Source organism: Aethalodelphis obliquidens, unplaced genomic scaffold (assembly GCF_003676395.1).
Source record: "Aethalodelphis obliquidens isolate GAN/ISIS:26980383/991018 unplaced genomic scaffold, ASM367639v1 scaffold2, whole genome shotgun sequence".
NCBI classification, from domain to species: domain Eukaryota; kingdom Metazoa; phylum Chordata; class Mammalia; order Artiodactyla; family Delphinidae; genus Aethalodelphis; species Aethalodelphis obliquidens.
Genome location: NW_020837946.1, coordinates 62,651,380 through 62,675,082, shown reverse-complemented (window position 1 = coordinate 62,675,082; position 23,703 = coordinate 62,651,380). Strand labels below are relative to the sequence as shown.

Here is a 23,703-nt window from a genome sequence, read left to right as displayed (position 1 = left end):
TTGAATCCAGCTCGGCCACTTGCAGGGTTAACCATATTAAGCTTCACTTCCCTCATGTGTAAAAGAAGGCTTATCACACCAAAAATAAATTATTGCTCTTAAATCACTACTTTTGCATGCCACTTCTGATGAATTTTTCCCCTGAGAAGCCTTCCAATAAGCATTCATACATTGTTTTCCAGCTGTTGGACAATGATTTTCAGAGAAAGTAAGACAAACATTATGACATAAGCAGGGAATCTTGCTGACAGTTTCCCCCATGCAAGCAAAATAAGACTGTCATTAAAACTCCAGTGCCAGAATGGTGAAAACTGACTCATTTCTCTTTACAACTAACACTAACTTCCTGGAATTCTTAAGTGAATGGAGAGTAGGGGGGATTTATTATTTTTCCTACGTCAGTAGGAAAAAGATGAAATACTTTTCTTCCTTAATAAGAGTTAACACCAAGCCCTCCCATAACTGAAATCTAGGATATGGATTCAGTTTACAGAACTTGGGTTGGACTGCAGTTTGGTGTGACTTTAGCAAAAACAGAGAAAAAGAAAGTCAAGCTTGCTTTCCTCCAACTCCCTACTCCCAGCTTTTTCCAGGTACGAAGAAGGTTCGTACTTGCTCTCCCTGTACGAACACACCCACAGCTGTCTATTTCTGAGTTTAGACGAGAGGATGAAGCAGGAAGGGCAGGGGAGAACAAGACACTGGAGCTAAAAGTCTATTCTCCATTTCTCTGGACAAGCGTTCCTCCCCAACTGAGAGGAAGACTCCTTCCCCACCGTCTATTGTCTGCCTGAAATAAAGCTGTAGTCCTTGGGGCTTCTGAATAGCTTTAAAGAACACACTTTGCATTTCATTGTCACGTCTTTGAACCCAGCTGCTGATCTATAAATAAAATGGAGGCGTCACTAACTTGAATATATCCTGTGACAAGTACCGCGACAGCGATGCCAGCATAGTAACTGGCAAACTTGACCATTTCACTTTCAATGTCCAGAAACCTTCAAAAGAGGGAAAAAATGGTAAGACTCACAGGTAGGATCTAGCTAACAAAGATTGCATTTGTGAGTACAGAGGAATTTAAAATATACATATTGTATGTTTCTATTAAATATGGGTAAGGCGTTTTACCTGTGTAGAATTGCAATCAATCCAAATCCCCAGACAGACCTCATGGTATCCACCATAGCAAAGATGCCTACCTCCTTCATTTTTACAGGCAGAGATGCGAGGGTTGTGAAATAATTCATGGGCATTTGTTGGAAGACAGGGGACCCTAGATGGCAGCCCAGAGCTCTGTCCACTGAGGCCCCTTTCACTCATGCTCATCATTAGTGGTAGTGCAATCACAGCTAGAGAAATGTTCTAAAAAGCCAGACAAGTGTCTGGAAAGGCACAGGTAGAGAGATGTGTGCTGTAAATCAGAAGGCTTACTGTTACCTGTCCAGCAATCTTAAGCCAGCTTTTCAACTCCTTCCTCTCTCAGAGTAACACTAGGAGAAATGTGTGTGTCATCTTCCCATAGAGAGAGAAAAACACTTTATTAACGCAGTCTTCATGCTGACCAGAGCCCAGGAATCCTCGCTCCCCAGGACAATTTCTAAATTGTCAAAGAACTTGTGGGAAAGCAAGAAAACTACACAGTATTTTCCCATTACAAGTATCACACTGTGACACAGGGTTTGGAACTGGCAGGGGCAGGGAGGGGAGAAAAAATGATTCTGAAATCACTTTCAGGAAATAAGAAATTTTATCATTAAAAAACTAACATATTGGTTGTTGATATACCCGATCCTCGGGGATAAGCTAGATGATGTCCATTTCTTTAGAGAATCAGAAAGTAGCATCTTTAGCCTAGATGCTCTCAGTCTACCAGCTTTCTATCAGATCTTCCTTTTGTGACCCAAGCTTGAATTGTTCTCTCCCTCTACTGAACTCAGACCAAGTATTTAAGTATAATTTATTTAATTCAGAACGAACTATTATTCCATGGCAGATTTTATTGCCATCTTACACTATTATTCAATATTTTTATTGAATATATTTATATCGAGTATATTCATGTTTCTCTTGCTAGTAAATTGCAAGCTACTTGACAGCAAAGACTAGGTAAGCTGCTTGCTCTCACTCCCGAAGCCTGGTACAATACCTTACACATTAAGTAGGTACTCAGTGAATGTTTCTTGACTTTTCTTTCACTTGCAAAATACTAATGAGGAAGGGAAACAACTGCCTTGGTCAACCCCTCTGACAATCTCCAAACCAGCTAATATGTCTGTGTTCACCACATTCCCAGTCTTTCATGATGATTTAAGGGAACCCCCAGAATGAAAAAGATCTAGAAAGTCATAAACTTGTATACAAGTATCCATGATCAGAGGCCCTTACAAAAGCTAAGTATCTTTGTATAGACTGTACAATGCAGTATTTATGAGTAAAGACTTCTAATGTATAAATGAGTGCATAATATATATGCTATTGATACTATGTATAAAATAGATAACTGATGAGAACCTACTGTATAGCATAGGGAACTCCACTCAGTGCTTTGCAGTGACCTAAATGGGAAGGAAATCCTAAAAAGAGGGGATATACGTATACGTATAGCTGATTCACTTTGCTGTACAGTAGAAACTAACACAACATTGTAAAGCAACTATACTCCAATTAAAAATTTTTTAAAAAATAACTGAGTGCATACTCTTGGTTTCTGTTTGTGAAATAAAATTTGGGTGTCCAAAAACAGAAAACTATGAGCATTTGTCAAAAAGTTTTCCTTAGATTCCTTGTGGTGCATTTATTTTACAGACACTGTAAGCAGAGGTGAGAGTGCCTGTCGTGAAAAACGCAGCTGCCAGTCATGAATGAATGTACTCGACTAAGAGCTCTGAGCACTGACCCAGCTGTGGGATTTACTGGAGCAAAGTTCAGGAACATTACATCACTGTCGGGGGGTGTGGATAGGACATGTGTAGTTTGTGATTGTTTTCACTCCTGAGGTACCCCAGAGATGAATGGTTAACTCACTTCTATTTGATTCTGGGAAGAAGTCATTAGAGTCATTAGAGTTTTAAAGACTACTTGGGAATATTTCTGGGACAACAGAGCAAACCTATCAGAAAAACTGATAGGAAGGAAAAGGGGACGTCAACTTGGTTCCTTTGACTGCACATCAGACTTCATCATCTGCATGGTGGAAAGCTCTTGTGGTTATAAAATCCTAATAAGGATTCTGTAAAGTTTACAGGTTATTTGGACCACAGACTGTCTTTCTTTTCAACAAAAAGAAAAACAAAACAAAATTGATACATGCCTACTTGGATAAATTAAGATTCCCCTGACGCATTTGTTGAAGAGAGAAGAGGGGAGAGAAATGACAATTAGAAGGAAAAGGTAAAAGATATTTAACAACGATATGAGGTCTTTATGACAAGGTGCATTGCCTCACCAGGAGCGCTCCTTTCAATGGTTCTGATGCCCTGTAGACCCAGTAGCATTGAAACCTTAGAGTGCATATCAGTGTCAACCCAAACTGGCAGAAATGTGTCCATATCCTACTTCCAAAATGTTGAAAGGTCCATGTTCATTAATGCATGGGACATTGACCTATGGACAAATGGTTTATCACTGGGTAAAGTTGCTTTATAGAATACCCACACACTAGGGTAGCATATTGCCAGAATGGCTAATGCAATTGTGAGAAATATTACAGAGACATTATATATGCCCTTTATCTAATTTTCCCCCAATGGTAACATCTTGCAAAACTATAGGACAATATCACAACCAGGATGTTGACACCGATACAATGAAGAGCAGAATATTCTCATCATTCAAAGATTCCTCTTGTTGCCCTTTGATATATACACATACTTCCATCTTTCTCACATTTCTGGAGGCCAGAGGTCTGAAATCAGCTTCACTGGGTTGAAATTCAGGTGCTGACGGGGTTGTACTTTCTCCAAAGGCTCTAGGGAAGAATTTGTTTCTTCCCTCTTCCAGCTTCTGGTAGCTACTGGCATTCCTGAGCTTGGGACATCACTTCAAACTCCTCCTTGATAGTCACCTTGCCTCTTTTTTTCTCTCTATAGTCAAATCTCCCTCCGCCTCTTTTTAGTAACTGTCCCTTTAAAAAATACTAGTGATTGCATTTAGGGCCCACCTGGGTAATCCAGTGTAATCTCCCCCAACCCAAGATCTTTAAGTTAATCACACCTGCATAGACTCTTTTTTCCATAAAAGGTAACATTTGCAGATTCCAGGGATATCCTACATATTTTGGGGGGCCATTATTCAGCCTACTGGAGCTACAGTCAAAATATAGATACTGGGGCTTCCCTGGTGGAACAGTGGTTAAGAATCCGCCTGCCAATGCAGGGTACACGGGTTTGAGCCCTGGTCCGGGAAGATCTCACATGCCGCGGAGCAACTAAGCCCATGCGCCACAACTACTGAGCCTGCACTCTAGAGCCTGCGTGCCACAGCTACTGAAGCCCACTGCGCCTAGAGCCCATGGTCCGCAACAAGAGAAGCCACCGCAATGAGAAACCTGGGCACCGCAACGAAGAGTAGCCCCCCGCTCAACACAACTAGAGAAAGCCCGCACGCAGTAACGAAGACCCAATGCAATCAAAAAAAAATAAATTAATTAATTTTTTAAAATATAGATACTATTAAGTATTGGTAAGAATGTGAAGAAATTGGAAGCCTCACACATGTTAGTGGGAATGTAAAATGGTACAGCCACTTTGAAAACAGTCTGGAAGTTCTGCAAATGGTTAAACATTTATTTATCATATGACCCAGAAATTCCACTCCTAGGTATATACTCAAGAGAATTGAAAACATATGTCCACAGGAAACCTTGTACATAAATGTCCATAGCAGCATCATTTGTAATAACCAAAAAGAGGAAGCAACTCAAATGTCCATCAACTGATGAATGGATAAATCCACTCATTATATCCACACTATAAATGTATTATATCCATACAATGAAATATTACTCATCAATAAAAAGAAATGAAGTATGATTCATGCTACAACGTGGATGAACCTTGGAAACATTAGGTTAAGTCAAAGAAGCTAGTCACAAAGGACCACATATTATATGATTCCATTTTCATGAAATGTCCAAAATAGGCAAATCTACAGAGACAGAAAGTAGATTAGTGGTTGTCTAGGGCTGAGGGGGGATGGGGAATTGGGGAGTGAAATTTAAGGGATATGGGGTAGGGGGGTTGTGTGCTAATAAAAATGTTCTAAAATTGATTGTGGTGATGAATGCACAGCTCTATGGATATACTAAAAACTATTGAGTTTTATACTTTAAGTGGGTGAATTTTATGGTATGTGAATTGTATCTCAATAAAGCTGTTTTTCAAAGTACATTGTCTCACAGTGTCTAACTTCAAAATAGTACTTGAGTGCATAAGCTAAATGTACATTGCTAAGAAAATAGACTGAAATCCAAGAGAAAGTACAGGCTTGGATTTTTGCATCGATGCATCCATATGTGGGGCAGGTAAGGACACAAACTTCCCAATGGCTGTGGTGGTGAGCCTCCAAGGAGCTTGATTGTTTTTGTCTCCTGGTATTCACAGTCTTGAGTAATCCTCACCAAAATTATACCAGGGCTGGTCTGTGTGACCAACAGAAAATGGCAGAAATGATAGTATGTCACTTCCACAATTAAGTTACAAGACACTGTAGCCTCCATTTGAGCGTCTACACTTTAACTGGGTAAAAAAAAAGAAAAGTATGGGGCTTCCCTGGTGGCGCAGTGGTTAAGAATCCGCCTGCCAATGCAGGGGACACAGGTTCGAGCCCTGGCGTGGGAAGATCTCTACATGCCATGGAACAACTAAGCCCGTGCAACCACAGCTACTGAGCCTGTGCTCTAGAGCCCGTGTGCCACAACTACTGAGCCCACGTGCCACAACTACTGAAGCCGATGTGCCTAGGGCCCATGCTCCACAACAAGAGAAGCCACTGCAATGAGAAACCCATACACTGCAACGAAGAGTGGCCCCCGGCTCGCTGCAACCAGAGAAAGCCCACGCACAGCAACAAAGACCCAACACAGCCAGAAAGAAAGAAAGAAAGAAAGAAAGAATTTCCTTCTTTCTTCTTCTTTCATTCTGTTACCCCATTATTTGACTATTCTGAGCAAATAAATTCTGAGAAGCTACTCAGGAGGCCTAACGTTCTGTAATCCTTTTTAGCCTTATTCACCAAGAGCCATTTGGAAGGAGGCTCTAGCCTAAAATTCCATCCAATGGATTACAGTTGATATGTGGAAACCAATACAATGAAAGAGAAAATCCAGCTCCTACATTATACATGCATGCTTATGTTGATAAAATCATTGAGTTGCCTTGTATAGTTCAAGACCAACACACCAATTATAATAGGTGGAGACATTGTACTTTTAATGATATACTTTTTCCAAGAAAGAAAGTTGTGAAAGAGTTGGGTAATTTTGGAGGCATGTTTACTACTTACAGGTAAGAAAATGTCCCCTCCCTCTCTTCTGTCCCACCCAAGTCCATTTTAACAGTGATCTTACCACACGAAATCTAAACGTTTATTCAGAAGTGCACAAACAGTATTCATGTCAATGACCACAATAGCTCACGATTAAAATATTTAACTCATCAATGGAGTTGCTGGTAAAGGAAAGGCCTGAGAAAGGTGTGGTCTACACAATCAAATATCTATTTACATGTTTGGTATCATGTGAATTCAGCCAAAGCCAAGGAATTTCTGAAAACCCCTATTTGCTCTGAATTATTTGCTCACTCTCAAGTATAGGACCCAGTAAAAATGAATAAAGTAATGGGTAGCCACGGTGAATTCCTTTCTAATGGATGCCAGTGATGCAGACGTTAAAGGCAGATTCATTCTTTAGTTCATCTAATAAATATTTATGAGCATTTGAGACAAAATATGTCTCAAATTTTGGTCCCTCTAACATTTATTTCCAATTTTTAAGACATAACAGGATATACTTTCAGGAATTTTCCCTTGAAGAATTTATCTTCATGCATTATTAATGATTGGGGTCAATTTACATCATACATAAGTCTGAATGGATTTTTTTCAAAGGGGGAAAACGGATTAGCTTACATTTTGTAGTCATACCACTCTGTAAAAATCGTTCAATTCTGTTCCCCAACATAAATGAAAGACTTAAAAGACTGTCATTGGGAATTCCCTGGCTGTCCAGTGGTTAGAACTCTGCGCTTTCACTGCTGAGGGCTCGGGTTTGATCCCTGGTTGGGGAACTAAGATCCTGCAAGCCACGTGGTACAGCCAAAATAATAATAATAATAATAATACTGTCATTGAAGACAGTCTCTCTTTTACGCAAATTGTTCTGAGTGTTACTTCCAAATTTAGAAGAGAAATACACATATTTAGACATTGGAAATTTATTTCTTATGAGTAGGCTTGTTATTTGTTAAGTCTAATTCTGCACATTGTATGTTATCCTGTACTTTCCTGTCAAGTGCTAACCAGTTTATAACTACGTACTTATCTGCATGGTCGTTGATTTCATTATGGTCTCACCAACTAGACCCAAGCTCCACAAATATAAGGACCATGATTCATAAGGTACCACTGAATCCATGATGCTTACACATTTTCCTGGTACATAATTGGTGTTCCAAAAATTTTGGTTAAATTAGTAAATGAATGAAAGACGCTAACAACAAATAATATTATGGAAGAACATCAGTGATTTAGAAGGATTTGTCATAATCTGGAATCAAGTCTGTAGAAACATTTTTAAATGAAGGAGAAAAATATAAATTCACTTGGGGGTGCCATTCCAAGTGTCTTTCTAGCTAGGATGTGCCCTGCCCTTGGTTCTTGAACCTGAGTGGGTTCATACGTGCAAATGAGCTTGTTCTGGCCCTGAGGCAGCATGAGGCAGGCTGCAAATTCCACGCTATGACAGTGAATCAACTCTGTGTACACTACAGACTCACTGATTACAAGGCAGCCTGTCGGGCTTATCACAGACAGAACAGGAGCATGGTGAGCTCTGGTTAATTCTGCATGGCTGTCTTCTATTCATAGCACCATATCACTCTTCCACAGAAACTCAACTGCTAACTGAGACCAACGGCCCCTATTCCAAGTCCTAGAGCACAGGAATGATGAAATTCCTATTGCACAGAGAAGGCTGGGGATCAAGTGAGTCATCTGGCGTGGCCACAGCAGCTGAGGAACAGAAGGGAGGAGAGGAAGGAAGGAAGGAAGGAAGGAAGGAAGGAAGGAAGAAAGAAAGAAAGAAAAGAAAGAAAGAAAGAAAGAAAGAAAGAAAGAAAGAAAGAAAGAAAGAAAGAAAGAAAGAAAGAAAGGAAGGAAGGAAGGAAGGAAGGAAGGAAGAAAAGAGGGAGGGAGGGAGGGAGGAGGAAACAGGAAAGAGGAAAAAGGAAGTCTTGGATATGAGACATGACAAGGACTCAAGTAAAATTCATGGGTCATCCTCCAACTGCATCAAGTATTGGTAGTGTCATCCTCAAGCCTGTGGTCTACAAAGTGGTGAAATCTGGGTGATGTATTTAATGAGCAATTTCCAGTTCTGGGTTTTGCTGTTGTTGTTATTAAGCTTTAAAAATCCGGTAGGACAGGAAGAACTTCAGGGCAGAGTAATTTATAGAAATAAGGATAAATTTATGTTTCTTTTTGCTCTGTGTTAGACACCACTCCAGCTCAGTCCATCAGGTTCTCTTCACACATTTTGAATTACAATCTAAGATACAAGCCAAAAAAGTGAAAAGTAAAAAATAGCAGCGTACCCACAGCGCGTTCCATTTGTCACGTTCTGGTAGAGGGAGCTGTTGGTCCATACTATCGTGTTATTCACACATGCTTTTCCAGGGATCTTGAGTTCTTGTAATTCCATGTCATACTCAATAGAAACATCTGTCATTGTGCCAAAAATCAGTAGCACGCCTGGATAGGCTACTCCATGGAGAAATGCACATAAACTTCCCACAGACATCAGCCAAATGTCAGTCTTTGAAGAAAATCGAAACTTGAAAAACAAAGGATTCAGAGATCATCTATGGGTGAAAAGCAGGAGAGGTAGGAGGACTATTTAATTTTAGTTACTAGATTCTGATAAATAGTATTCAACACCAAGTCTTAAGGGAATCATCTTAATTGAAAGGTAGAGTTCTCACTAATATTGAAATAAACGGTATGTCGATTATCTAAATCATTAGACTCTTACATTGTTAGTTCATGTTATCTCTTTCCTAGTCTCTTAATTCATTCTCTTCATCTCAGGAGCTGACTTTAGTTCTTAGATATTCATTCCCAGCTTAAGGGGGAAACAATCACTGGCACAGATGCTATTGCCATGTAGATATTCTGTGTGGGTTATTCAGCAATTGTATAAATTGGCTCCCAGAACTGATACTGACAATGAAGAGTGCCTGTTTGTGCCCAGAAATGCCTCCACTCTGCAAATTTGAGAAAAATACCTACACTATGGAATTTCTAAAGACGTTATAAGAATAAGTATACATGACGTGATTACTATGATAACTTTCCTTACTAAAATGATAATTAGGGGCTTAGAGATTATCTTCTACAACCCTTTTATGATCTACCAGATAGAATTTGTGTGTTTAATCAGCAATAAGTTTCTAATTGCTATTCAACATGTTATCACGTAGACAGTTTATGACTGAAAAAGTGATCATTGTAGTTAAAAAATCTGCCAATGTGATTATAACATTTCCTCCACCACTTGAACAACTCACAGTGGCAAAACCTGTGCCATAAATCAGCACAGCTTTATTACCAATTGAAAGAAGCCAATTTGACTGCTGCCACCTTTCTTCTTCTTATCTTCTAACCTGAGGAGGAAAACACAGGGGTTTAAAGACCATCCGTTCCAAAACAATGAGAAATATGGTGATTTTATGAGTCATTCTTTAGTAAGAAAGAAAGCCCTCACTAGCTGTGAAATTCTTTCCAAAACTGGTATCTTAAAAACTAACCAGGGGTCTTCCCTGGTGGCCCAGTGGTTAAGAATCCGCCTGCCAATGTGGGAGACATGGGTTCGAGCCCTGGTCCGGGAAGATCCCACATGCTGCGGAGCAACTAAGCCCATGCACCACAACTACTGAGCCTGCGCTCTAGAGCCTGTGAGCCACAACTACTGAGCCCACGTGCCACAACTACTGAGCCTGCACTCTAGAGCCTTCGAGCCACAGCTACTGAAGCCCGCGATCTGAGACCCTGTGCTCCGCAACAAGAGAAGCCACCATAATGAGAAGCCCGTGCACTGCAACGAAGACCCAACGCAGCCAAAAATAAATAAATAAATTTATTTTTAAAAAACTACCAACAATGACCTACTGTATAGCACAGGGAATTCTGCTCAATATTCTGTAATGGCCTAAATGGGAAAAGAATTTGAAAAGGAATAGATACATTTATAAGTATAGCTGAATCACTTTGTTGTGAAACTAGCACAGCATTGTTAATCAACTATACTCCAATATAAAATAAAAAAAAAATTTAAACTGGCTATTACTTTCAGATTTACCTCTTCTAGAGATTTCAGTATAGCTGTATCTCTTGTTCAGTAGAGATTCACTGAGGTCTTTCTGAGAGGTGCTAAGAGAAAATTAAAAGTACTCTGTACTCCCTGTTACAGTAGCAAATAACTATTGGACCTCAGCTTTGAACCTCGGCCTCTTTCTACCTACATTTCCCTATAAGTTGAGGTGGTTGGATTATCTGATTTATAGCTTCCTTCTCGCACTTAAAAAATTTTACAACTACATTAAATATGACAAAAAATTCAAAAAAAACTCCCATACTTCCCATAAACTCATATTACTTATTATTTCTTATTCATTTTATTGCTTATAAAATTGTACTCAACCCATCCTTGAACTTTTCAACTCCAGGGATCTCCACCTCACCTGAGTCATCCATTCACGAATATACCCCAGGTCTTATTTTCACCAGGAACTAGTCTACTCTATCGGCTCTTTGGGACTGAGCATGCATCTTGTTTTCTCACTTCCTTCCTCCTTCTATACCTATTTGTCATCTCAGTTGAGACCCGCAGTCCTTTAAACTCTCCATTTACTTACAATCACTAAACCCCATCAAGATGTTGCTTCCTTACTCAGGCATCCTAAGTCCCACTGCTGGCCATTTGGACCACACTTTCACCATTATCCTCAATCCTTTTCGCCAAATCCATCCTTGGAAACCCCACCTCTGCATTCAGCTAGCTGTTCCCCCATCTCTTCCTGAAGCCAGGCTGCTGGGCCTGCTAGAGACAACCTCTCCACCATCTGAAAGGTGCTGCACATGCTGTGCTTAGCACTTGGCTGCCCTAAGCTTCCCTTCCAGCTCAGAGTAGAATCACAGATCCTTGCTGACACATCCACAGCCCTCCGTGGTCTGGCCAGTTGACTCTCTGACCTTGTTTTCTCCTACTTCACTCCAATTTTCACCACCCGAGCCACCTGGCCTCTTTGCTGACTTTTGTCCATGCCAAATTTGTGCCCACCTCTGGGTGTTTGCACTTGCTACTTCCTCTCACCAAAATGCTCTTTCTTCAGATATCTGCATGGCCAACTCCCTCACCTCCTTCATACCTTCTCTCCAAAGTCACCTTCTCAATGGAACCTTCCATGGCCAAAGTCTTTAAAGTTTCAACTCTCCCCTACATCATTTCAAATCTCCATTTCCTTGTTTACTTGTTTCTTCTTAGAAAGGGAGTGATAAATTATCACTAGCTCCCATGCTATATATTTTATTTATTTATAGTGTTTATTATGTATCCTTCATTAAGGGAGGGAGCTCTTCAAGGGCATGTGAGTTCCTCAAGGACAGAGATTTTTGCCTACTTTGTTCTTTTCTATATCCTCAGCACCTAAGCCCAGTAGGTCCTCAATTAATATTTGTGGAATGAATGAATGAATGAATGAGTATGGTCTCCAACCTCAGCTCAACCCACAGCACTGTACTTCATCCCTCTACAGATTGTTCCCATTCCCCTCAGCAGCTTTATCAAATTTTCACTGTCATCTTCTCATCCTACGTTACCACACTTATCAGGAGAAAGGTTCGTATCCTCTAAAAACCAAAGCACTCACTCAGCTTTCCTGCTCATCCTCATTGTAGCTCATTCATCAGCATCCATGCCCTCCTCCATCTCTTTCCCACCTCGTGAGAAAGAATGGTTATTCTGCACCCAGCTGACCCTACCTTCCAAATCCAAAGCTAATGTTACCACAACTACCACCTCCCTCTGCCATGAATTACTTAAAATGTCTTAAATACCTTCAACCTCTCCCTTTCCACCACCTCTATTTCAGAAACTTAGCTGGTACCTCCTTGTTTTCTAAATTAGACTCCTTTAATCCTGCCCTCATGCCGAGTATGCTTAAGTGGCATTTGTTTTATAAGAGAATTTAAACTCTTAAAGAGAAACATCTAATAATTACATTTTAGGTTTCTACTATTTGCTTTTGGGAAGAATTGGGCTTTCTTCTCTGTGCCCATGAAATCATACTTGTCCAATTTTTCCTCTGCTCATTTAGGTCAGAAATTCTGTGGTGTTCCTGGACATACAAGGGAGATTTGGGCCTAATCCAGAAGGAATATTCCCAAAGGTTTTTGAAATCGAATTATAGTAATGTTTTAAAGAGAAAAAGAATGGATTATATATACCATTTTGTAGGCAGTGCAATGTGTGAAAAATATTGCTTCTGCTTTGTGCCTTTTATGGGAATATTAGGAAATTATTTTGAAGATGTGATGTATTGTTGAGTAGTCACTTACTTTGATTTCTTATCATTGTCATCTGTCAGGATAAAAACAATACATAAAGCAGTTAATAATAATGACAAAATGAAACATAGTCATTAACAATTTTGCTCTGGAAAACCATTTCTATAATTACTTTTATTCATGGAATAATGCAAAATAATTATTTGCTTTTTCATCTCTCTCTCTCTCTCTCTCTCTCTCTCTCTCTTTCTCTCTTTCTCTCTCCATATTATAGAAGACATTTTTTTCACATTCAGGACTGCTGCCTTGACTACGTTTCTTGACTTTTCTCCAGAAAATGAAATGCTTTTACCTTCTGGATGTCAACTAAAGACCAACATTTCTAAATTAGCTAAAGAAAGTCTGATTTTTTGAACTACCAAATAAAATGAACAATTATTTCTTGTTTGGTTCTTTATAAACATCAGAATTTGTCTACTTAAAATGCGGACCACAAATCAACTAAACAATAAGATATCATTGACACCCCCATGCCAGTAGAAGCCATAGGATTTAGCCACATACTATTTTCCCCAGCATAGGTCAGAGCAGACGGAGGGGAGGAGGTGAAAGTGGGCGCTCAGGGTCCTGAGTGTAGGGAAACCACAAGGAAAGGAACCCGAGGTGCTAATGCCAACCATTGTCATAGGACAGCACATCCTGGTTCCCCTGGCATTTAAATTTCATGTCATTTCATTTCATTAAGAGTAAAGACGTGGGGCTTCCCTGGTGGCGCAGTGGTTGAGAGTCCGCCTGCCGATGCAGGGGACACAGGTTCGTGCCCCGGTCCGGGAGGATCCCACAAGCCTAGGAGTGGCTGGGCCCGTGAGCCATGGCCGCTGAGCCTGCGCGTCCGGAGCCTGTGCTCCGCAACGGGAGAGGCCACAACAGTGAGAGGCCCGCGTACCGCAAAAAAAAAAATAAAAAAAATAAAAAAATAAAGACGCATTACAGTGTAGATAGAGATTAACCTCTTAGGTTTGGGAATCAGAACCAGATTAGGATTACGGCTCCATTAATTATTAGTCACACGATTTTTGCCAAGTTTTCAAAAATGTATCCAACTCTCTGTTTCCTCTTCTATAAAACGTAAAATAATAGGATTTTAAAAAATAATAATAATAGCTTAGAATCATCTGCCCTCACTACACACCATGTACTAGTGCTACACACATTACCTCACTCTGGCCAGCAGAGTGAGGAGCAACGCTCACTAAACATTTACTACTATAATCAATTATAACAATATACGAATAAAGGTAATAATAATAGCCAGTGCTAGAACAACCCTACTCTACCCAGGGAAGAGATATTTATAGGTGAGATGCTTTCATTCACCCAGGATTTGTGCATTCTTACCTAGCACTCTCAGCCATTCCACTAGATGGATTCCAGGGAGAAACACCTAGAGTATGTTAGAAGACCATCCAGTAACAGTTCAACTTATTGCCATTGATTTTTCTCTTCTCCTTAAACCTTCACTAGCTTGTTCCACTTTTGTTCTCACCTCTCTTTGTACAAGAGACAGTAAGAGAAAAAAGCCACTTACATGATCTATCTGACTCAAAACCATGATTGTCCTCTCCAGATTTCTTCACGCTGCGAAGAATTACTGAGTCAGACATGGTAACTGCAGTCCACAGCCAACAACTCTAGAAAATAAAATAAGAATCATTGCGATTATTATTTATTTTCTCCTCCTTAACCAAAGTAGCCAAGTGAAAGAATAATTTGGTTCAAGAAATTATCTTCATTAACAATCTCAGACAAAAGTAGATTTTTAAATTGGTTAATAACCCCATGAAAGAGTCTAATTATTAGGAAAGATGAACCCAAACCATTGATTATGACTTTCTCTGGTTGCTGGATGGATAGTTGTTTTTTATTTATTTGTTCTTTCTGCTTATCTGTGCTTGCTTGTTTGATTGATTGATTTTTTTAAATGAGTAAAAATAAAAACAACTAGAAGGGCACAGCCAACTGGTGACATTCTTGGGTCAGTAGAGTTGACCAACAACACCCAAATACTGGTGGGTAGGTTTCAGTGCTCCTTTGTAAATGCAGCCCCTAGACCCAGAATATGGAAAGTCCAGCATGGACCAGGAGAACTGCTACCTAATTCATTTTATAACACAAGGATAACCTTGACTTCAAAACAAATAAAAATGTTATAAGAAAAAAAATAGAATTATAATTATTTTTGAAAGTAGAGTTTAGAATGCTAAATATGTTCAATATAATCTAGCAGTTTATGAAAAAAACATAGTGAGCAACGTTGATCCCAGAAATGCAATGACTGTCTAATGTAAAAAAAATTGGAACATCCTGATAGATGGAGAAAAAGTATTCAGTAAAAATTAATATCCATTCCAGATGTTTAAAAGCCCATAAAATTAGAAAAATCATTACGTTGCAACCCAATGAATGAATTTGGGTACTGATCAGTGACAAATACTAAAACCATTCATTGAAATACTGGCAAAGATTAAATATCCAATAGTGCAAAGTGTTGTGAAGATATAAAGACTTTACACTAAGTTGTCAAATCTCCTTAAGCTTCTCTTAGCCATGACAATTTCTTATAAATTTCTTCTTTCTGATGATCTTGACAGTTTTGAGAAGTACTGAACAGTTATTTTACAGAATGTTCCTGAAATTGGGATTTATCTGCTGTTTTTCTCATGATTAGACAGGAGTTGTGTGTTTTGGGGAGGAAGACCACAGAGATAAAGTACCCTTCTCATTACGTCATATCAAATGTACTATCAAGATGATGGTATCTATCAACATGATTTATACAAAATAAATTTAAAAAAATAAACTCATTATTAAGAAGCAGAGTGAGAGGGACCTCCCTGGTGGTCCAGTGGTTAAGAATCCACCTGCCAATGCAGGGGACACAGGTTCAACCCCTGGTCCGGGAAGATGCCACATGCCATGGGGCACCTAAGCCCGTGTGCCACAATTACTGAGCTCATGCACCACAACTACTGAAGCCCATGGGCCTAGAGCCAGTGCTCCACAACAAGAGAAGCCACCACAATGAGAAGTCTGCACACCACAACAAAGAGTAGCCCCCGCTCGCCGCAACTAGAGAGAGCCCATGCGCAGCAATGAAGACCCAGCACAGCCAAAAAAAAAAAAAAAATGCAGAGTGTGAAACATTAACTATGTAGTTTATGAGGTCAGTTAAAAAAATACTAAAAAAAACAAATTCAGAATTCTTTTATCCAACAACAAAATTTATTTAACATAGCAATATTACATTCAGGCTGCAATGTTTGCTGGTTATAACATTTTTGAAATTTTGACCAAAATTTTTTTTCAAAAAGCAAAGAAAGAAACTCTTTGAAAATGAGAAAATAATAAAACAATGTGAACCATAGTTGTAATATTGCATTTCCTAATTTTAAAATGAGACTTTTTTGTGTGTGTGTGTGGTACGCGGGCCTCTCACTGTTGTGGCCTCTCCTGTTGCGGAGCACAGGCTCCAGATGCGCAGGCTCAGGGGCCATGGCTCACGGGCCTAGCCGCTCCGCGGCATGTGGGATCTTCCCGGACCAGGGCATGAACCCGTGTCCCCTGCATCGGCAGACGGACTCTCAACCACTGTGCCACCAGGGAAGCCCAAAATGAGACTTTTTTTAAAACTCCAGTCTCCAATTATTTTTTTTCCTGGCTAAGCTCTTCATTTAAAAAGGTTTCTTTCCACTGGTGTGCAAATATTTGGCAGTTTTTAGAGGCCATTGGCATAGTGTCTTGCTTGTGAACTTTGGAGTTCCACAGATCCCAGTACTGCCTACGGCTTCACTCTATGTTGGTGGGTATGTTTTTTAACCTTTCTCCAGGCCCCGATTTCTCCATGTTTTAAGTCAATGGAATACTACTCAGCCATGAGAAAGAAGGAAATCCTACCGTTTGCAACAACATGGATGGAACTTGAGGACATTATGCTTAGTGAGATAAGCCAGACAAAGAAAGACAAATATTGATGATCTCACTTTTATGTGGAATCTAAAAAAGCTGAACTTGTAGAAACAGAGAGTAGGATGGTGGTTACCAGGGCCCGGGGAGTTGGGGGGAGTTGGGGAGATGTTGTTAAAGGGTACGAACTTGCAACTAGAAGATTAGTAAGTTCTGGAGATCTAATACACAGCACAGTGATGACAGTCCACAATACTGTATTGTGTACTTCAAAATTGCTAAGAGACTAGATCTTAAATGTCCTCACCACAAAAAAGAAATAATAATTATGTGATGTGATAAAGGTACTAGCTAAAGCTACAGTGGTGATCATATTGCAATAAATAAATGTATCAAATCAACATATTGTATCCCTTAAACTGACACAATGTTATATGTCAACAATGTATCAATTAAAAAATTAACTAATTAATTTTTTTGAAGGGTGAATTTGCCCTTTTGCTTTAGCTGGGACATCATCTTTTCCTGCCCTCAGACATCTGCACTTCCGGTTCTTGGGCCTTCAGATTCCAACTGGAACTACACCACTGGCCTCCCTGGGTCTCCAGCTTGCAGATGGCAGATTGTAGGACTTCTCAGCCTGTATAATCACATGACTCATAATAAACCTCTTTCTATGTATCTATATACAATCCTATTCTTTCTGTTCCTTTGCAGAACGCTGACTAAATCAGTTAGTATTCTATGAGATTGTTTATTTCTTATAGGAGAATAACACAGCTTAGCTGTGAGTGCCAGGCCAGCAACCAAATATCTGGGACTGTTCTTTTGTTTGTTTTCTTTCTCAACATTCAATGCATCACTCTGGACTTCAGTAGTCCACTCCAAGGAGCTATGTTTTAAAAGACACACTCTCTCCAGTGCTACAGGACATGCATCGGTTGCTCAGTCAGAAACGGAAGCTAGGGGACTTCTCTGGTGCTGTAGTGGTTAAGAATCAGCCTGCCAATGCAGGGGACGCGGGTTCTAGCCCTGGTCCGGGAAGATCCCACATGCCACGGAGCAACTAAGCCTGTGCGCCACAACTACTGAGCCTGCACTTTAGAGCCCACGAGCCACAACTACCGAAGCCCGCATGCCACAACTACTGAAGCCCACGCACCTAGAGCCCATGCTCCACAACAAGAGAAGCCACCGCAGTGAGAAGGCCAGGCACTGCAATGAAGAGTAGCCCCCTCTCGCCGCAACTAGAGAAAGCCAGCATGCACCAACGAAGACCCAACGCAGCCAAAAATAAATAAATAAATAAATAATAAAAAAAGAAAAAAGAAACGGAAGCTAGTTGTTGCCTTATCTCTGGTCAATTCCGTGATGACTTTTAAAGGCCATTGTGTTGAAAATGGTAATTACTTGTGTGCACCCACAAAGATAGTAGCAATTTTATAACACTACATTTGGAGAAGTGCAGTGAGATATTAAAATTACTAGAAAGAATAAACGAAGACTTTGCTTGTGGTATTTTCCAGAAAAAAACGATGTTTCCAAAATTAGATGTTAGATGAATGGCCTCATACCATTACAAGTGTACCCTGATGTATCATTAGACCATGTTTTCCCCACTGGTTAATTCCCTTTTTATTAGATGAGATCCTGGGAAATTCTTAGAGCAGATGCTGGAGAACATCTCTGTTAGTCTCTGAAACCCTGGAAACAGTGGGAATCTAGATTTCAGTGAAAAGCACATTTGTTGTACAGGGTGGTGAGAGCATGTCTCTTCCTCACTTGGTACATTTATGATTTAAGAGTGCAAGCAGATGTCATGTCATCTAATTCTACTCTCTCAGCTATTATCTATAGCATTTAAGCTAACAATTTGTTCTTGAGCTTCCTGAAGCGTGTGAAAGGTACTTGGGTATCATTCATTGCAAGAAGCTTTAATTAGGGTTTCTTAACAATTTACAGTAACAAAATTGTACTTTAACCCACACAAAAGAACTCAGATTTGAAAATAACTTACCAAGATATTTCCTTTTCACTCTGCCTTTTTATATAGTAAATTATTTTAATCTCTAAAAACTCTCTTTGGGAACAGATTGAGAATTTTCAAGGTCTCCCAGAAAAATTGTCTTTCAATAAACTTAAGAGAATCTAGGAGTTAAAAGTAGGAAATCAAGCTTTCTAAGCACTGACCAGCAGATTTTGGCCACCTAATCATGGAATCCCCCAAGAATTCTGAATCGCCCACGCCAACACCAGTTTCCCCCTCTGCTAAATGGTACGTGGTCTATACCCTGAGTACTACCTGCACTTCTGTTTAACTCTCCAGGGTCAAAGTTTCTTTTTCTTTGATAAAATGTGTAATCTTATCAACACAGAAATCTACATTAGAGAACAGTCTCCTGACCTTTATTGGTAGTAATAGCAAGGATTTTTCTACCTTAGAACATTAGCAACAGCATTCTGGAAGACAACTGCCGGGGAGGAGAGAGAGTATACAGAGAGCAGCACCTGGATGGTTGCCCGAGAGAACCTGGGACAGTGAGAGACCTCAGAGAAGGGGCTAAGGGAGCAGCGGCACAGGGGGTTGAGGCTGTCAAAGCTGGAGGAGATACACGTTCTATAGGCCGTGCCAGGAGCAAATCAAAGATCCTGAGAAGGGCTTCCCTGGTGGCGCAGTGGTTGAGAGTCCGCCTGCCGATGCAGGGAACACGGGTTCGTGCCCCGGTCCGGGAAGATCCCACGTGCCACGGAGCGGCTGGGCCCGTGAGCCATGGCCACGGAGCCTGTGCTCCGCAACGGGGGGGGCCCCAACAGAGAGCGCCCCCAAAAAAAAAAAAAAAAAAAAAAAAAAAAAAAAAAGATCCTGAGGACAACATAACATGTCAGAGCCCATCATGGGCCATCACACCAAGGCTGCTAGTGTGACCTCAAGACACCAGCCTGGAGCAACAGATGAGTGGGCTGACCTTCACCAAAAGCTGGGTCGACGCTAGCAACTGGCTGATGATACTGCAGAACAATTGGAAAAGAAAGGAAGGGAGGGAGGGAAGAAGGAAGGAAGGAAGGAGGGAGGGAAGGAAGGAACAGGTTGGGGTAAAAACAGTTCTCCCAGTAGCTGGAATCCTTCCAGGCTGAAGGATATGATAATAATCAGGACATTCAACCCACTGCCTGTTTTTGTACATCACGTTTTCTTGGGACACAGTCATGCCCATTTGTTTTCATTTTGCCCTTGGCTGCTTTGGGGCTACAATGGCAGAGTTGAGTTGCTGTGACAGAGACCATTCCCACCTTCCCGCCAATGCCTCAACCTTCACTGTCTAGTTCTTCACAGATATGTTTGCAGACCCCTGCATTATGAAGTCAGTTCAGGAGTGCCTGAAGCTGGGGGAGAAATCTTTGGAGAGCTGATTTACCCAACCTAAAAATCTTACGGCACACCAGCCCTCCAACCTTCCCGTCCTCATGGAGCTTACATTGTGACAGGGCAGGCAGATGACACGTAAGAAGTAAGTACTGTGACTGTGAGTAAAAGAGAAGTACAGGCATCCCCTAGACCCTCAAGCAGGGCCCTGCCCTTGTCTAGAGAGTAAGGGAAGGCTCTGGAACCAGCACAATTAGCATGGGACCTTGAACATAGGGAAAGTTAGCCAAGGGAACAGGAGAGAGAAGGCCGTTCCAGGCTCATGCAAAGGCCCAGACTCAAAAGACAATACATAGGTGCAAGGACCCAAGGGTGTCCAGTGACTCTGAGGGAACGTGGATGGGGCAGCTCTGGAGGATGTACCACTTCATTCCTCAGGGCCTCATAATCCTTAATGCTGAGGACTTAGGTCCTTATCCCCAGGGCAACGGGAACTAGTAAGGGCTTTTAGGCAAGAAAAAGATATGATCGTATTTATACTTTCAAAAAACACAACACTCTGATAAGCCCACACCCAGAGAGACAGGGAGATCGGGCTGGGAAGGACAGAAATCTCCCAGGCCCAGCAGCAGTGCCCCCTCATTTACCAAGGTCAGGGGCATATGCAGTTCATTTCACTCCTGGGTAGACAGGCCTGAGGTGACCAAAGGAAACAGGCTGTGTGATGCAAGACAGCCAGGCCAACAGTGCCCAGGCTCTTGTCACTTTAGGACACAGTTTCTCTACTCTACCAGTGTTCTCAGCTTTGAATTTTCTCTGAGGAGATCTGTTCTGCATTCCGGTTCATTTTCTTCCGAATGATATTTTTGAAACACGTTGATCTTGCCTAGACTGAATTCAAGAGAAAGAGGCTGAGATTTTTCCATGTTTAGGCCTTGATGGTAAGGAGGATCTAAATGCTGTAGCAGCCACTGAGCGGCGGGAGGCCAGTCTCGAGGCTGGAACAGCCTCCGGACCTCACATCACACTGTGAATATTGGCTTTAGCTTTTCTCTCGTGAAGTCTTCCCCTCTGTAAAACCATTCAAGGCTGCCAGCACCACACTCTCCCCTTCCCTGAGCTGCTCAGAGAGAACTGCACCTGCTCCTGGTGAATTTGGAAGTCCCTTTTGAAGTCACAAGTTCCGATTTTTTTAAAAAAAGCCCTTAACAAGTCTTTCACTGCTGACATTTAGGTATGTAGGAAGGGCACCCTGATTATGATCAAACCCAGCAAATGACTTCTTTCTCCAAACGATCATTAAAGGAGAAAAGAAATATTGATTTATACCAAGAAGCAAGAAAAATAGAAAAATACTGCCTTGCAGATAAGCAGGTGTGTGTCAACAGTGTGGAGACACTGTCCCGGGATAAGATGAAACAGAGGCCCTTTAGCCATGGGGGCTACAGCTGACTGAGAAGGGAAAGAAATACACAGTGATCCTCAAGGGGCAGACGGGTAGGCCTGCTTCACAGGATCGCAAATGAGACGGAGAACTAAGGAACTGCTCTTGAAGAAAACAGGATTTAACACCAAAGTTCCTCCCTGCTCTTCTTGGTCTCTATAGGTGTAGTTCTTTCACCTTCATAAAACAAAGTAAACCTAATACTTGATTCCTGCTAAGGAATTCGGCATTTTCTAGCAATTTCAGTGTCTTTTAAAACCACAGAGTGAGCAGTGTTTTTTTCCTAAATTACTTCCAAATCCACTTCCAGCATTCATCGGCAAATATTTGTCACCGTTACTCTTAGTAGCAGGACACACAAATTATTCAAGGGCTCAACAATCTAGTGGGGGGAAGGGCATGTAAACTGCTAGGCAGGGAGATGGAGGCTTCAAACAGATAATGACAAGAGTGGTACAGGCAGAGTAGGAGGGTAACTAAGTCTGGGGGAGGGGGGCATAAGGTGAGGGTTGGCTGCACACAGAAAGAACCTCTATTAAGAAATAGCTAGTAGGGGCTTCCCTGGTGGCACAGTGGTTAAGAATCCACCTGCCAGCTGCATAGCACAGGGAGATCAGCTCGGTGCTTTGTGACCACCTAGAGGGGTGGGATAGGGAGGATGGGAGGGAGGGAGACGCAAGAGGGAAGAGATATGGGGATATATGTATACGTATAACTGATTCCCTTTGTTATAAGGTAGAAACTAACACACCATTGTAAAGCAATTATACTCCAATAAAGATGTTAAAAAAAAAAAAAGAATCCACCTGCCAATACAGGGGACATGGGTTCGAGCCCTGGTCTGGGAAGATCCCACATCCTGCAGAGCAACTAAGCCCGTGCACCACAGCTACTGAGCCTGCACTCTAGAGCCTGTGAGCCACAACTCCTGAGCTCACGTGCCTAGAGCCCGTGCTCTGCAACAAGAGAAGCCACTGCAATGAGAAGCCCGCGCACCACAACGAAGAGTAACGCCCGCTTGCTGCAACTAGAGAAAGCCTGTGCACAGCAACGAAGACCCAACGCAGCCAAAAATAAATAAATAAATGTATTAAAAAAAAGAAATAGCCTGTAAATAAGTTAATACCTTAAAAATTTAGTAATAACCACTATTAGATCCCAATATTGAGTTCTAAGTACAATCATTATCATTTGCTTCCAAAATGTCTAGAAAGCTATTCCCCCCTTCAAAACATTAGAAAAAACGCACTTTATTCCCAGTCTTAAATGTGAATGATATTTGATCAGTATGTTCAAATCATCAGCAACATGTGATTTCTACTGTCTAAGGAAACCAAAAAATGGAAATAAGATTCTAGAATCCAATTTTTCCCCTTCTAGCCATGAATCCAGAGCTTATATTTTCTAGCATCTGAATTATTGAAAACTAGGAGAATGGAGTCAGTATAGTTCTGTATTAAACCAGCACCAGCTTTCTGGGGTAAGATTTGTGGTGGTCAGTGCATACAGAATTGTGCTTTCATAAAGCCAAGTTTAAAAAGTTCAGTAACATTTTTACTTTGCACTGATTATTCAATCTATTTGCCCATTTGCACCACACACACCCACATACCACACACATGCACACACATTCTCAAGACAATTGATGCATTAAAAAAGTATTACTATAAATGAGATAGCAACAAAGATTTACCTGTATTATATACAATATTATGAAATCATTAATGTATTCTGCAAGTTCCTAGCCAAGCCCTGTAGCATTGTTTATTGCATAACAAGAGGCCAGCCTTTAATGAATCAGAAACACAACACGCCACAAAGTAAGACTTAGAGGAAATGAATTTGCAGAACATAGTCTTCACATGCTCTAGACGGTATACGTCACTTACCTGTGAACGTGAAATTGAAGAAGCCAGAAGAAACAATGGACTCCACTGTGGAGAGTCAAAAAGTTTTCTAACCCGTTCCAACTTCAGTTTTCATCATTGTAAAGCACTGAACAGAATTCAAGCTTTTTCGAGAACACTATCTATTTGCTTAAGGGTCAATGCCCTGAAGGCCAGCCTAAGCAGAGTTCAGTGACATCTGAGGAAAGGTTGAACACCCTCAAAATAATAACCCCAAACACAGAGTGCACTTGGGAATCCCTCTGAGG

The 23,703-nt window shown here is 41.0% G+C and overlaps 1 protein-coding gene across 3 annotated transcripts in view; it reads right to left on the bottom strand.

The window, feature by feature from the left end:
* ABCB11 (ATP binding cassette subfamily B member 11) overlaps positions 1-23,492 on the bottom strand; it is a 93,995-nt gene extending 70,503 nt beyond the window's left edge. For 2 of the 3 annotated variants that reach the window (XM_027129084.1, XM_027129093.1), the window contains exons 1-5: positions 14,366-14,441; positions 12,829-12,850; positions 9,821-9,875; positions 8,808-9,046; positions 911-998 (exon numbers count right to left, since the gene is read on the bottom strand). In XM_027129084.1, the coding sequence (XP_026984885.1) occupies positions 911-998; positions 8,808-9,046; positions 9,821-9,875; positions 12,829-12,850; positions 14,366-14,441 (480 nt within the window). Of the gene's footprint in view, positions 1-910; positions 999-8,807; positions 9,047-9,820; positions 9,876-12,828; positions 12,851-14,365; positions 14,469-23,437 lie in introns of those variants that run through there. The other variant, XM_027129074.1, reaches the window with a different exon arrangement.
* Between the last annotated feature and the right edge of the window lie 211 nt (positions 23,493-23,703).